Source organism: Palaemon carinicauda, chromosome 31 (assembly GCF_036898095.1).
Source record: "Palaemon carinicauda isolate YSFRI2023 chromosome 31, ASM3689809v2, whole genome shotgun sequence".
In the NCBI taxonomy this organism is placed as follows: domain Eukaryota; kingdom Metazoa; phylum Arthropoda; class Malacostraca; order Decapoda; family Palaemonidae; genus Palaemon; species Palaemon carinicauda.
Genome location: NC_090755.1, coordinates 67,789,991 through 67,804,097, shown reverse-complemented (window position 1 = coordinate 67,804,097; position 14,107 = coordinate 67,789,991). Strand labels below are relative to the sequence as shown.

Genomic DNA, 14,107 nt, shown 5'->3' with positions numbered 1-14,107 from the left:
TTTATAAATGACATTCAAGTTTCTATTTACCACAGACTTTTATATAGATTATATTTTTATCCTATAATTTCTATATACAGTATTTATTTTAAATTTTATTAGCTTTTATCTTAAAGTTTATATTTATCCTATATTTTCTATATATACTTTATATTTTATTGTCATCTTTGATATAAGTATTTCTACCTCCCGAATTTACTTGCGCTAGCTTTATAAGAGTCAAGCTTGACTCTTTGGGCTGGTTAATCTCTTCCCTTTTGATAAGCAAAGTCAGAGCATCTTAAGATTAGTAGATGACCCTAATAGTTCCGCTGTGGCATCATGCAGAGTGGTTTCCTGACCATCCACATCTGCTCACGAATGCACCGAGGGAGCTCCCTACACTTCTTGATCTACTCAGACAATCACACATAGAGAAATAATATCAAGCGATCCCATTGCTTTGTCTTCATGCCTGGAGGTTATCCAGCAACAGCTTGCAAAGAAGGGCTTTTCAAGAGTAGCTGCAAAGAGATTGGCAGGATACCTCCAAGAGTTGTCTGCTTCAGTATATCAGGCAAAGGGGTTTGTTTTGTGGACTGGGTATTGTTGCTCTCAGTGCCCCTGTACCAACAATAGCGGAGTTCTCATTGTACCTCAGGGAGGATGAACATGTTCAGTGTTGGCGGTAAAAGGCTATCGCTCAGCCTTGAGCCTCCTTTTCAAGCTGAATAAAGTTAATATTTCCTCCTTGACGGAGTTGTCTGTCTTACAGAATTTTGAGTGTATGCCCTCAGTCAGAAGTCAGACCACCTCATTGGAACATAGTCAAGGTCCTATGTTCATTGAAAAGAACCCCTCATGAACCACTTCGTCAAGCATCAGATAAAGACTTGACCCTGAAGACGGTCTTCCTTCTATCCCTGGCCTCTGCCAAGGGAGTTAGTGAGCTACATGGTCTATCCTATGACATCATCCATTCAAGGTTATGGGTACAAGTGACACTCGGCAGAGTCCTTGAGTCTGTAACTAAGACTCAAAACCCAGGCGTAGCGGATCCTAGATTAGGGCCTTCCAGATTGTTGATTTCAGTCCTTAACAGATGATTCTGATCAACTGTTACTCTTCCTTGTGAAGGTGCTGAGGAAATGCTTGAAAAGAACTGAAAGAGCCAGCCCACGGATCAACAGGCTATTCATAAGCACGGGGAGAAACGAGGAATATCACGAAGAACTCAATATCCTCCTGAATCAGGGAGGTGATTGAGAGAGTCATTCAGACCACTATCATTCCAGCCGCTGTCTCCGTCCCCATGAGGTCAGGGGTGTCAGCACATCCTTGGCGTTTAAAAAGAATTTCTCTGACGCAGGTGTTACAAGCAGACATGTGGAAACGACAAACAACCTTCTCTGCCCATTACGTGCAGGACAACTCACAGGAACCTAGACATGTTTACCTTAGGTCCTGTGGTGGCTGCACAACGTGGTCAATTAACACCTCAGCTTCATTGTAGGACAAGTAGCAGTTGGTTGAGGGCAGATGTTACCTACTAATAAGTCTAGGGTGAATGTGAGAGTGACTGGCCACTTCCTTTTTCATTTTCCCCTCTATTGGGGCTCAGCATCCGAGGAACTCTGTAAGCTGACCTCCTCTAACTGCAGGTAGGTACCATGCCCTTTCGTGTAACCTGATATGTGTACATATGTTTGTTATGTCCCCATTCTTCAAGTAAGGTGGAGTCGGGCAATGTGTAGGTTAAGTAAGAAGCTTAGCTCCAATTTTACACTTCCCTGATCAAGTCACATTGCTAAGTTTTATGCTGGCATCAGTTGCCCAGGCCGTCATTCTATAATGATCACGAGGTTTCAGGGTGCCCTCTAAACAGCTCATGTGTATCACAGAATGTCACCCCGGGAGTGTCCAGCCAGTCGATTTTAGGACCTCCACCCACCATGGGGTTAGTCTCCTATGTAAAGAGCGTAAGGTTTGTATATAGTGCCAGAACAAATGACAAGTTTGAAATACAGTACTATACAAACCTGAAGCTCTTTACACATACTGGTACCACCATCACCTTCCCCCAGAAGTCCTTTCGCAATTGTAAAGTGACGGTTGTTTACTAGTGCTGGTGTAAGCACTAGTTACCCCCGTTACCCATTTCCACTAGCTAGTGGAGGGTAGTTACACCTTGCAAAAGCTTTAACAGTTGGTTTTCAGCAAGCGCCGAAATGATACGCCTATGTAAAGAGCTTCAGGTTTGTATAATTAGGAAAAATACAAATTATTTCAAGATTGTTATATTTGTGACTTTAAATATACTTGGCTGTCTATTAATAGCAGTGTATAGTACTTTACTGTATTATACAAATTGAGGGATTGGCTATCAAAGCAGATTTACATACATATCCCTGGTGATTTTGCAATGTGGCTGTAGAAAAAGACAGATCACACTTTGAATTATTTAAAAAATTTTCATCTAAATATTTTTCTACCATATGTTGCTTAATCCCTTCCTAGAGGTTGATTCCCAGTGGTTAATATCTTTCCCTAACTTTATGGACATAAAATTGTTGTTCATTCAGCCTTTTCCATAAATAACTTCAGCCCATCCATCTGCCTTGGACAAGAATACTGAGGCCCAGTAAAACATGGTGAATACCAACAAATGTAACTATAAATTGCTATTCCAAAGTTCAACTTTCTTACATTAGTCAGAATAGGAGCCTTGGAACTAGTGGTGGGTTAGCGTGGGATTTTCTTCCTCCTACACCAAATTCAGATGAGACCAGTTCCCCTTTCCCTTTGCCAACCCCCTGAAAAATTGAAGAGCCAAGCTTCCATCTCCAAGCCCTTCTTATCTCCCTTAGGTTCATATTGAGATGAAACAATGAGTAAGGCAGGTAGTTTTTTAGAATCTGAGGATCTAAGTGATGCATGGGTAGAGGGTTGCCATTTTTCTTTTGTCTGTGAGACTAAAGAAGACAGTGGGTTAAAGATTGGAACACCTAATGAAGATTGAGTTTTATCTTAGAATAAAAATAGATAATATTCAATTATCTCTAGGTCCTTTTTATTTTACTTTATGTTTTGATTACTGTATTTTTTCTTTTTTTATTGCTAAGATTCTTTTCAGTAATGATTAAAAGAAAAATAATCAATTAAACAGAGATTAGTCACTTGAATATGAAAAGATATGTTTTTTAATCAAATTAATCTTTTGCAGATGCCTCCTCCCTCATTTTTTGGTTCTAGTACGCACTTTAACCCTCCCGTAAGTACAATTTGATTTTTACTTTGCAAACAATGTTTCAAATTAACTTCAATAATATTGTTTTGGATTGATGAATTATGTATGTTGTTGAATCTAAGGTGAAACTTAGAATGGTTACACATGGCCAGTTTTGTGAGCCGCTGGCTGAAAATACATAAAAATTGACACCTTTGATATACTGTATACTGTATTTATGGCCAGAGTAAGAGCGCAGAATTTACACGAATATATCCTAACCTAACATGACTCATTCGTTCTTATCTGTCCGATGGGCAAAAATCACCTTGCCTTGAACTAACCTGAAAAATTTTTACATTTCAGACGTTAGCTTAGGCAGCATGTTGCCATGCATAATAGAACTTATCTCCCCATCAATAAGGGTAGTGTTAACTTAAAAGGGAGTGTATAATGTAACAACAGTATCCATGATTACTAATTTTTAAAAAGGTAAGCCTGATTTCCTGACGCTGATCGTATCTAGGAATGTTTCTCCGTGCGAGGCACCAAAATCGTATGATATCCTAAGCAAAGGCATTTGGATAGAGGTTAGGAAAATTTTCTGAATGATAAACTGTCCTGGACTTTAGCCCTCAATATCTCCTTGGTTTCTTGGAATATGCTATACAATGGTCTTTAATGAGTTTGGTTCCTGGCTGAATCCACAAGAGGTTTGAGTGTCGAGTTGGGTACTGTGACCATAAACATTCACTTAACATAAACAAATCCTCAAAACACTTAGACCCCCTCAACTTCTTTCCTGCAATTGTATTTTCTTTTTTCCAAATTTGGTTTTCACATACTTATTTTAGCCCTCTAATTAAGTGCTGTATGACAGTCTGTGGTGAAAGACAACCTCAGGGAAAACTGTACTAATCATTTACTATTTTCTATAAAACACTACTTCTGTGATGTTATCTTGGGGACTGAACCCAAGATAAACGACTATTACAGGTTCAGGATTTTATTCTAAAATAAGTGCACATTCTCAAATTAGGTCCCTGCAAGGCTAGATATGTATAATTACACCACATGATTGTTCCTCTGGTACCACACATAAATTTTTTGCATATTAGAATATTTTTGTAGATCTGTTTACCAATTAGGGTAATATGATAGCACAATTGGGCACTTGAGATACTCTAGTATAACTTCCTTTCCATCTAGTCTCCTGCACACGCAGGATATCTATCCTCTTATTCAATCACATCCACAATCTCTTGCAAACTTCTAGTTAGAGTACCAACATTCCAAGTATTTGCTCTGATCTTCCATTCTTCATGTTTTTTGGCCACAGTTGTGAACCCTGTGGTACCCCTCAATTAAAGATATTCATCAGAAAATTGTAGCCCGTCTTAATAGACAGCCTAGCACAAACAACCCTACTAATGAAGCTGATTCTATACAAAACAATACATGATCTCATGTACAATAGAATTATAGATTTTTTACCCCATTTTATTTGATTCCTGGAATTTGGACCATACGCTTGGGCATTCGTGGCTGGGAGGCTATTTCTTTCCTCTTAGGTAAATTTTAGTTAAATGATGTTGGACAGCTAGATAGGAGAAGGGAAGTTGGAATGAAGGTTAAAACATAAAGCTAAGAAGCAAGGTGCAGCTATGGCTGAAGGGCTGCAAAGTTGCAAAGCCTGTGTCAGACCAAAATGGCCCAGTAGTTTGAAAGAAAAGCTGGGGTACCAGCAGGATATTGCAATAATTATTTATTAATGCAGTGTACTACTGTGTACCACTGACAGCTCTACTACAAGTACTAAAGTTCTAACTTCTTTTATGGCACTTGTTGGATCTGTTGGCAGTGCCCTTGCCATCCAATCATGAGCCCAGGGTTTGAAATTGGTGTTGTTTAGAAGAATAAAGGAATAAAGAAGAATAGGAGAATAAATTGATAAGACGAGGTCTGTTGTGTTATTGTATTGATTATGTTGGCTATTGGACTGCAAATGTTACTGGTATGCTGCGGATGAGTTATCCTTTTTACAATTTGGTTTAATTAAGTTGCGAAGGTTTATGATATTGGTTGTAAAATAAAGTAGTGGCTTGTATAGTATATTAAACAATTTGTTTACAAGATTTTTATTTTGGTCAGTCATAAAATATAGAAGTTATAACGTCGAATTTAACAACTGTACTTAATTGCTTACTGTAAAATTTATTGTCTTTCAACAGCCCTATTTGCCAGACCTACCTCCTCCTCCAGCCCTAAGTATGGATTTCAGTGAGGATCCTAGAACATCTGAAGCTCTTCATACAATGCTTATGAGTTGGTATATGACAGGCTATCATACTGGTTATTATCAAGGACTAAAGCAAGCAGATTCACTAAAGCAGAGGAAGAAACATAAATGATTGATCTATTTTTTAGTAACTTATTCAGAAGGTTGGTGCACAATCTCACTTTTGTAACATTTATTCTAGTTTGTTCAATAAAATTGGGATACTTCTTTTGAAAGGAATAGTTTTCTTATTGTAATGTGTCCTTGGTGATTATGGATTTCCACATCAAGTATGTGAAAGTATCCTCCTTGCCCTTAAGATTACTGGTTTTCATTTGCTTCATAGAAATACTTCACAGTCTTAGTATTGTTTGCTGATTATATAGCTTTTCCCCGACTCTGGATGTTTTATCGATATAAATAGTAGAAATCTTATGTGTAAGATATGTCAAGATGCAAAACAGTCAGTTCAGTTGTACAAACTACGGTAATGATACTTTAATAGACTGCAGTTTGTTGATTTTACTTACTTCTGGTTCATGTTACTGGAAGAAAAACCTATAAAACTGACTTGGAGCGTAGCGAAAAATCTATTTTTGGGTGAGGTAGCCATGTCGTCCTGATGGAAGTTCCTTCAAAGGTAGCTTCCTAAGTATATTTGACTACAGTGATATATCCCAGAGAATTTACCAAAGGTATCCAGAATTCTAACTCCTGGAGCGAATACAGTATCCCTTAAAATTTTACGAAGGGATATCGCGTAATATCAGAGGACGTATTCTTGACACGTCTCATGGCTATCTACACCCCCAATAGAGCTTTCACTACGAGGGGAAAGAGAGGCAAGAATAGGGTGAGTTGTTCCAGATACATCGCTCTTGACGAGTCACTACTGTACCACAAATAGTGCGCCTGTCTGCCACCCGAGGCGCCACCGTCATTCTTTGTAGCTTTGTACGTGATGCAGATACAGTACTATAGGGAGGGATTCATTATCCTTTTGTCCCAAAAGAAGGTGGGTCCATCAGGACGACATGGCTACCTCACCCATAAATAGATTTTTCGCTATGCTCAAAATCCGTTTTTTTTGGGCTCAAGCCATGTCGTCGTGATGGAAGTGTATCAGAGCATTAATGTATCTGTGGATTTCCAATAGTGCTGTTCTTTAGACCTTGAGACACTTGATGTTACCGTTATACATCAATCAGCTGATCATAAAATATGTCAGTGCTTCCTGCCCCCTACAGGGAAGAGTCTGGGTAGACTCGAGGAAAAAACCTGAGGATTGTGAGTTCACGGAACAATCTAGCAAATAGTTTGTATATTAGTGTCAACATATACGTAAAGCATAGTCTGTACTAGGATGGAAATGGCTTGGGCAGATTACTGTAGCTCCCGTGTCTGTGAAGAGACGGACAGGTTTATGTATGTGTAGGAACACTTTAAACAGTAAAATGAACAGTCTAGTACAACAAGGTCTTACCTGTTTGTCTGGAACACCATGAATCTTAGTTCTAGTATTGACTTAATTATCAAAAGAGTCAAGGATGCTCTGACTTATGCATTTAAATAATTGTTTAAATGACTATTTGAATAAATATTTGGGGCGAAGGAGACGCAAATATTCGTTCTATTGTTTATTACAAAAATAGAAATCATGGTTGTAAACAATTACAATGTATGTTGAATAATTCTACATTTGAGCATAAGAATGCAAGAGTTGATGGGAGAAGTACAAGAGGAAGGCCAAGGTTTGGGTGGATGGATGGTGTGAAGAAAGCTCTGGGTGATAGGAGGATAGATGTGAGAGAGGCAAGAGAGCGTGCTAGAAATAGGAATGAATGGCGAGCGATTGTGACGCAGTTCCGGTAGGCCCTGCTGCTTCCTCCGGTGCCTTAGATGACCGCGGAGGTAGCAGCAGTAGGGGACTCAGCAGTATGAAGCTTCATCTGTGGTGGAAATGTGGGAGGTTGGGCTGTGGCACCCTAGCAGTACCAGCTGAACTCGGCCGAGTCCCTGGTTAGGCTGGAGGAACATAGAGAGTAGAGGTCCCCTTTTTTGTTTTGTTCTTGTTGATGTCGGCTACCCCCCAAAATTGGGGGAAGTGCCTTTGGTATATGGATGGATGAGCATAAACAGTAATAACAGGATAAAAAAGGGGTTTGCCTGAAAAGGAAAACATTAGCCACACAAGGGAAACTTGCAGTTTCGTTCTATAATCTGTTGTTACTAAAACACTGTGCATATAAGAATGCCTGGCACTTGTGTCGGTTTATTATGCTTAATGTCACCTGTGTAGGGAGAACAGTCTATAGTGTTATCACTTGAACACAAAACTCAACACGATATGTCTTACGAGTCTATCGTGTACACCCTTCACTATAAGTCCCTAATAGTGCACTGTTCTTCGCAGTAATCAAGCAGCGGGTTTTATCACACTGCCCGCCGCCACCACATGAAACTTAATTTCTTGTAATTGCTTCGCGTAGTGCTTGAAGAAGACCCTCGAGGACTTCCATCCAGTATAAGCACGAAGACTTTCAAACGACATTGTTTGGAAGAAATTCAGAGACGTGGCAACCTTCCTCGGATCATGACCTACGGATGTACTGTCTGGATTCCGCTCTGCGAATGAAGTAGGTGATTTTCGCCCTAATCTGTCTCAAGGATAACGTTGAACCAGAAGTCTCTCCCCTGAAAAGCTGACCTCCCTTAAAGTCTGAAGTTCTACGAAGATAGACCTTTAGGCATTCCACTGGGCAGAGGGATGCTTCCTCCTTCAGAGGGCAGATTCTCCAGGGACCCCACCGTTTAGTGGGTAGCTCGTTCTTGGCGAGAAACGTCGGGTCCGGAAAGAGGTTCAGATCTCCATTGTCTGTGAACTGAATGTGGCCATCATCCCTCGAGGGGGCCACTATTTCGCTAACTCTGGCTCCCGAGGCTAGTGCAAACAAGAATATCACCTTCTGATTCAAGTCTTTCAGCGAGCAATCCTCATTATTCAGGGTTGATGCTAAATGAAGAACTTTGTCCAAAGACCTTGAAATGGGCTTAGGAGGAGCTGCGGGCCGAAGTTTTGCGCAGGGTTTAGGGATCTTGTTAAAGATTTCGTTGGAAAAGTCTACCTGGAAGGCATAAAGTATTGGTCTGGCCAGGGCGGATTTACATGTAGTAATCGTATTGGCTGCTAAACCTTGTTCATGAAGATGGATGAAGAAGGACAAACAGAAGTCCGTAGAAATCTCCTTAGGTTTCTTCGCCTTGACAAAGGCCATCCATTTTTTCCAGGAAGACTCATATTGTCTTCTTGTTGACTTTGACTTGTACTCTTCTAGGAAGTTGATACTGTCCCTAGAAATCCCAAACCGTTTCTTGACCGCTAAGGCGAGAAAATCATGAGATGAAGGTTCTGGGTTTTCACTGATGAAGCTGACAGTCAATTTCTGCACTTGCTGAGTCAGAACTGGGTCCGGCAACGGGATCAGTTTCAGGCGTAGTTCCGTTACCAGGGGGAACCAAACGCTGTTGGGCCACTTGTGGGCCACTATCGCTGCCGTCCCCCGAAAGGATCTCAGCTTGTCAAGGACTTTCAGCAGAAGGTTGGTTGGAGGGAATAGGTAGATCTTGGACCATCTGTTCCAATTTATGGACATTGCATCCATCGCTTCCGATAGAGGATCCTCGTACGGGGCTACATACCGGGGTAGCTTCTTGTTGTCGCTCGTTGCGAAGAGGTCTATCTGCAGTCCCGGGACTTTGCGTAAGATGAAGGAGAACGATCTTGCGTCTAGGGACCATTCTGACTCTATCGGTTTGGTTCTGGATAGAGCGTCCGCTGTCACATTGCGGAACCCTTGAAGGTGGACTGCTGACAAGTGCCATCTCTTCTCCGCTAAGCGGAGGATGACTAGTATCACTTGATTTATGTGAAGCGATCTCGAGCCCTGTCGATTTAGGCATCTCGTTATGACTTCTCTGTCTAGAACCAGACGGATGTGGATTGAGCAGCGGAGTTTCAGTTTCTTTAGGGAAAGAAAAACTGCCATGGCTTCCAGGAAGTTTATGTGAAAGGTTTTGAAGAGGGGAGACCAGGTTCCTTGGACTTTCCGATGATGAGAGTGACCTCCCCACCCTTCTTTTGAGGCATCCGTGTGAACGGTGACTGACGGTGGAGGTGGTTGTAAGGGAACCTTGTTCTTTAGGTTCTTGGCCTCCAACCATGGTTTGAGTAGGGATCGCAGACGATTTGGTGTCGGTCTTTTTAGATCTCTTCGAGCGTTTGATGCGTATTTTCTCCAGACTCCTGATGCATCTTTTAGTTGTGCTCTCAATACTGGATCTGTCACTGAGGCGAACTGGAGAGACCCCAACACTCTCTCCTGTTGCCTTCTTGATATCCTTGCGGATCGAAGAAGGCTTCTGACAGATTCGCTATCTCTTTCCGTTTCTGTGATGGAATGGAAAGGCAGTGTGACTGCAAGTTCCAGTGGACGCCCAGCCACTGAAACTTCTGAGCTGGAGACAGTAAGGATTTTTCCCGAGTGATCTTGAATCCTAAGTGTTCCAGGAACTGGATCACTTCCATGGAGGCTTGCCTGCAATCTTCGTCGGATGCTGCCCACACCAGCCAGTCATCCAGGTAGGCTACCACCTGGATTCCTTTTAGGCGTAGTTGATGAATGACTGCATTCGCAAGCTTGGTGAATACCCTTGGAGCTATGTTTAGTCCAAAGGGCATGGCTCTGAAGACGTACTGTCTTCTTTGTAGTTTGAATCCCAGGTAGGGGGAAACTTGACGGCTGATCGGAACGTGCCAGTATGCATCCGTCATGTCTATGGAGACTGTGTATGCCCGTTTGGGCAACAGGGTCCTGGTGTGTTGAAGCGTCAGCATTTTGAACTTGTAGTTCACTATGAACTTGTTGAGTGGTGACAAGTCCAGAATTACTCTGAGCTTTTCCGAGTCCTTCTTCGGAACACAAAATAGCCTTCCTTGGAATCTGACGGACTTCGCCTTCCGTATAACTCTTTTGTTCAAGAGTTCCTGAACATATTCTTCCAATATGGGGGGTTGAGTGTAGGAAGAATTGAGGGAAGGTTGGTAGAGTTGAGCTCCAACTCCACCCTAGTCCATTCTTGATTAGGCTGTGGGCCCAGGGATCGAAGGTCCAACGATCCCGGAAGTAGAAGAGTTTCCCTCCTACTGGTAGCATCTCACTTTGAGTGCTGGGAGGATGATTTACCTCCTTGGCCTCGTCCACCCCTGTTGCCCTTACCTCTGGAGGAGCCTCGAAAGGATCCTCGAGACTTCGGCCGAAGGGTCGTAGACTGCCTTTCAAACACTGGGGTGAACACTGGTGACTGAGTCGCCAGGGTTTGGGGCACCAGTTGAAAGATGGTGGGTGGTTGTGCCACCGTCTGGGGCACCGTGGCCACGGGAAGCTGCTGTTGCTGGTGAGAGGGCACTCAAGGTCGCTTTGATTTATTCTTCGGCTGGGGACCCTCGTCAGCTGAAGATTTCCTCTTGGTGGACAAGCCCCACTTGGAAAGGAGGTTCCTGTTTTCAGTGGCGGCTTTGTCCACGACCTCTTTGACCACTTGACTTGGGAAGAGGTCTATTCCCTAGATGTTGGAAGCTATCAGCTTCCTGGGTTCGTACCTCACCGCAGCCGAGGCGAACACAAACTCTCTACAAGCCCTTCTGGCTTTAATAAAGTTGTACAGGTCTTTAGTCACCGTCGCCAGATGGGCTTTGGCGAAGACCATGTACATGTCTGGTTTATCTGGGATGCTTGCCATTGTCTCCAGGCCAGTCTGTAGAGACAAGGAAGCGGCTAAGCGTTCTTTTGTCTCCTGCTATCTACGCCGGAGAAAGTCCGACAGCTTGGGGAGGTCTTCGCCGAACTGTCGTCCGGCAATATCTGCCTCCAGCTTCCCGACTGTGAAGGTGTTGTGGACATCCTTCCAGTCTGCATCATCTGATGGAAAGGCTAGGGAGAAGGGTCTACACTCTTCGAGTGTAGGGCACGGTTTCCCTGCCTCGATTGCCTTTAAGGCTGCCTTAAGCCCTTTATCCATAAAGGGGAAGGCACGTTGAGGATCAGCAATGAAGGACAGGTGCTTCTTGGTGAGAGCCGGCACCTTACAGCTAGTGAAGGCCCTCTCCTTTAAGGTAGTGGTCAATAAGGCCTGAGCCTTAGAGAGTTCAAGGACAATCGTTTCCTTGGGCTCTGTCTCCTCTTTGGACGCTGGTTCCGTCCTGAGACGGATGTAGCAGTCCGGGTAGGACCCTTTGCTGGGCCAGAATTCAATATCCTCTACTGGGACAGTACCCAGTTTATCTGAGAGGAAGATCTTCCCGCCCGACATGGGCATGTGCTCTGCGTACCTCTAAGGGTTAACGTCAGAGAAGGCAGGGAGATCCTTAACGTTCAGCTTCTTCGGAGCTAAACGTGCCGCAACCAGTTGATGGATTTCGGTCCGAAAAGAGGCCTCCTTCTCGGTCGATTTCTGTTGCATGTCTTGCACCATGGACAGCAACGAGTGCAAAGTACTCGTAATCGAATCCAGTTGGGGCGCAGTGGAGGAAGTAGAAGGCACCGGCTCATTCCCTATGGCCGATGACACCGAAATCGTATCGGCTTTCTCCGGTAGTGGTTCGGGTGGAACATCATCCGCCTGATCCAGCTCCTCCACTAGGAGATTGTTCTCCGTCTCCTCTGAGACAACCGACATATTGTCCTCAAGTTGGATGTTCTCCAAGGCATCCGAAACTTCAAATTCTACCGGAATCTGAACAAGGGGAATCTCAGGTTGAGCCTGGGGAATGACCGCATCCGAAGATGCCCTAGGGAAAAGACATGCCCTCATCCTTTCATTAGGAAGGTATGGGCCAGAAGTATTCTTCTGAAAACCCCTAACCCATTTACGCATCTTCTCCCTTGCTGCGTCCCTTGACTCAGTTGACTTTTGGTCATCAAAAGCCTCAGTTACTAGGTTAGTACAAACGGTACATACCTGCGGGTCCCAATACTTGAGAGCCCCCTTGGTGACAGCGCAGCGAGCATGGGCCCTGCACATGTCGTGGCCGCAGAAGTTCTTACTGCGGACCCGGCAAAAACTATTCCCGCACTCTATTAGTATTCGGTGAAATTCTCAAATTTCAACATACATAATATATTATATTAGCTTGGATAGGAAAAGCTATAAGTAGGAAAGACACCTACATGTGTTTCCTGTCCAGCCAATTGCTATGACCTCCTCCAATATTGAAAACAGAATTCTTAAGAATCTTTAGGGGAAGATGATATCCTATGATATTAGTGTATCTTAACACAATCTTCCAGTTTCAATAATGGGGATTAAGGACAATAATGGATTATATCCATTAAAGGAAGAGAGAATCGCTCTCTTATATGTGATGGTCTCACAATAGGCTGCCCATGAAGCACCTTGTAGGTTGGGAAAACTCTGGGCTACAGCACTGACTGTTTGGCAACAAGTTGTCAGACTTGTCAGGCCTGCCGGCACATGCCGGCCTATACTGGGCTATTGAAGGCAAGTATTGACTTCATAACATTGTGTGATAGGCCGCCAGCAACGGCGGCTCTGCCAGCTGGCAACAGCCCTGCCGGCTGCCGCCAGCCGGCAGTAGTATCAGCCGGCTGTCGGCGGTGTCATGGATCTGCCGGCCGGCAGCCGAGGATCCTTCCATCAAGGGGAACCAAGGCAGTCGGCGGCAGAGGACCAGGATTGGGTGGCCGGCTACTCAGCGGCTGGCAGTCGGTACCCGAATGTCCAATATCTTTGGCCCAGTATGAAAGTACGAGAGAAAGAAAGGATGGAGGAAGGCAAGGGTTCAGCCTTGCCGGCCTGCATCCAGAATGATGGTTCAAGTGGAAGGGGGAATTGAATTCGGGCTTCCACCCAACCATATCCCAGTCATGAGGGATAATGGAAGGCAGTCCAAGGGAGGACCAATGAACACTCTAAAGAATATGAGGACACCCGCCGGCAGCCGGCTAGGCCGGCCAATGGGGAGCCTCAGGCCAGTCCTACAAGAACCCTAGGGTCAATGTAGAACGACGGCCAGGAGGGTGTTGGATCATTCAACACGAAAGGGATAGCGGGGAGGGGTAGGTGTCCTATGGTTAAGGTAATGTCCGAAGGCACTACCCAACTTAGAGGATTCTGTTCTCGTAAAGTAACCTCAGATAGGGGAAGTCTTTTCCCCAGGTTGGGTTAGTCAAGGGAGAGGGTGTCCGTAGGACCCCGACTCGCAGGAGAGCAGAATCTCGTACCAGAGACCCTAGGCAATGAAGAAATTCTTTCTTCGGTCTAAGGACTACTGGCACAGGACTGTCTGCTAGGCCAGGGAAGGGAGAATTGTCATACAAAACTCCCAAGTATGGCCTAGGGAGGTCTAGCCTCCTTAAAGGGCAGCTTAACCTGACCTGGGAAGTCATTTCACCAAGACAGGGAGATGCCTAACACAGACTAATACTCTGATGTCCCGTCCTAAACTCAAAACCGACTCAGTGGTTAGGAGAAAGAAAACGGAACGTCTCAGTAAAACTTTGCCAGAACTCTGTTCACAGCAAAGAAAATTGAGAATAGCCTAGGCT

General features: G+C 43.9%; 1 protein-coding gene across 1 annotated transcript in view; it reads left to right on the top strand.

The window, feature by feature from the left end:
• Positions 1–5,723, top strand: part of LOC137624513 (serine proteinase stubble-like) — a 168,704-nt gene extending 162,981 nt beyond the window's left edge. The window contains exons 10-11 of the mRNA XM_068355351.1: positions 3,203–3,250; positions 5,437–5,723. Of these exons, the coding sequence (XP_068211452.1) occupies positions 3,203–3,250; positions 5,437–5,616 (228 nt within the window). The 3' untranslated portion in view covers positions 5,617–5,723. The remainder of the gene's footprint in view (positions 1–3,202; positions 3,251–5,436) is intronic.
• The last annotated feature ends 8,384 nt before the right edge of the window (positions 5,724–14,107 follow it).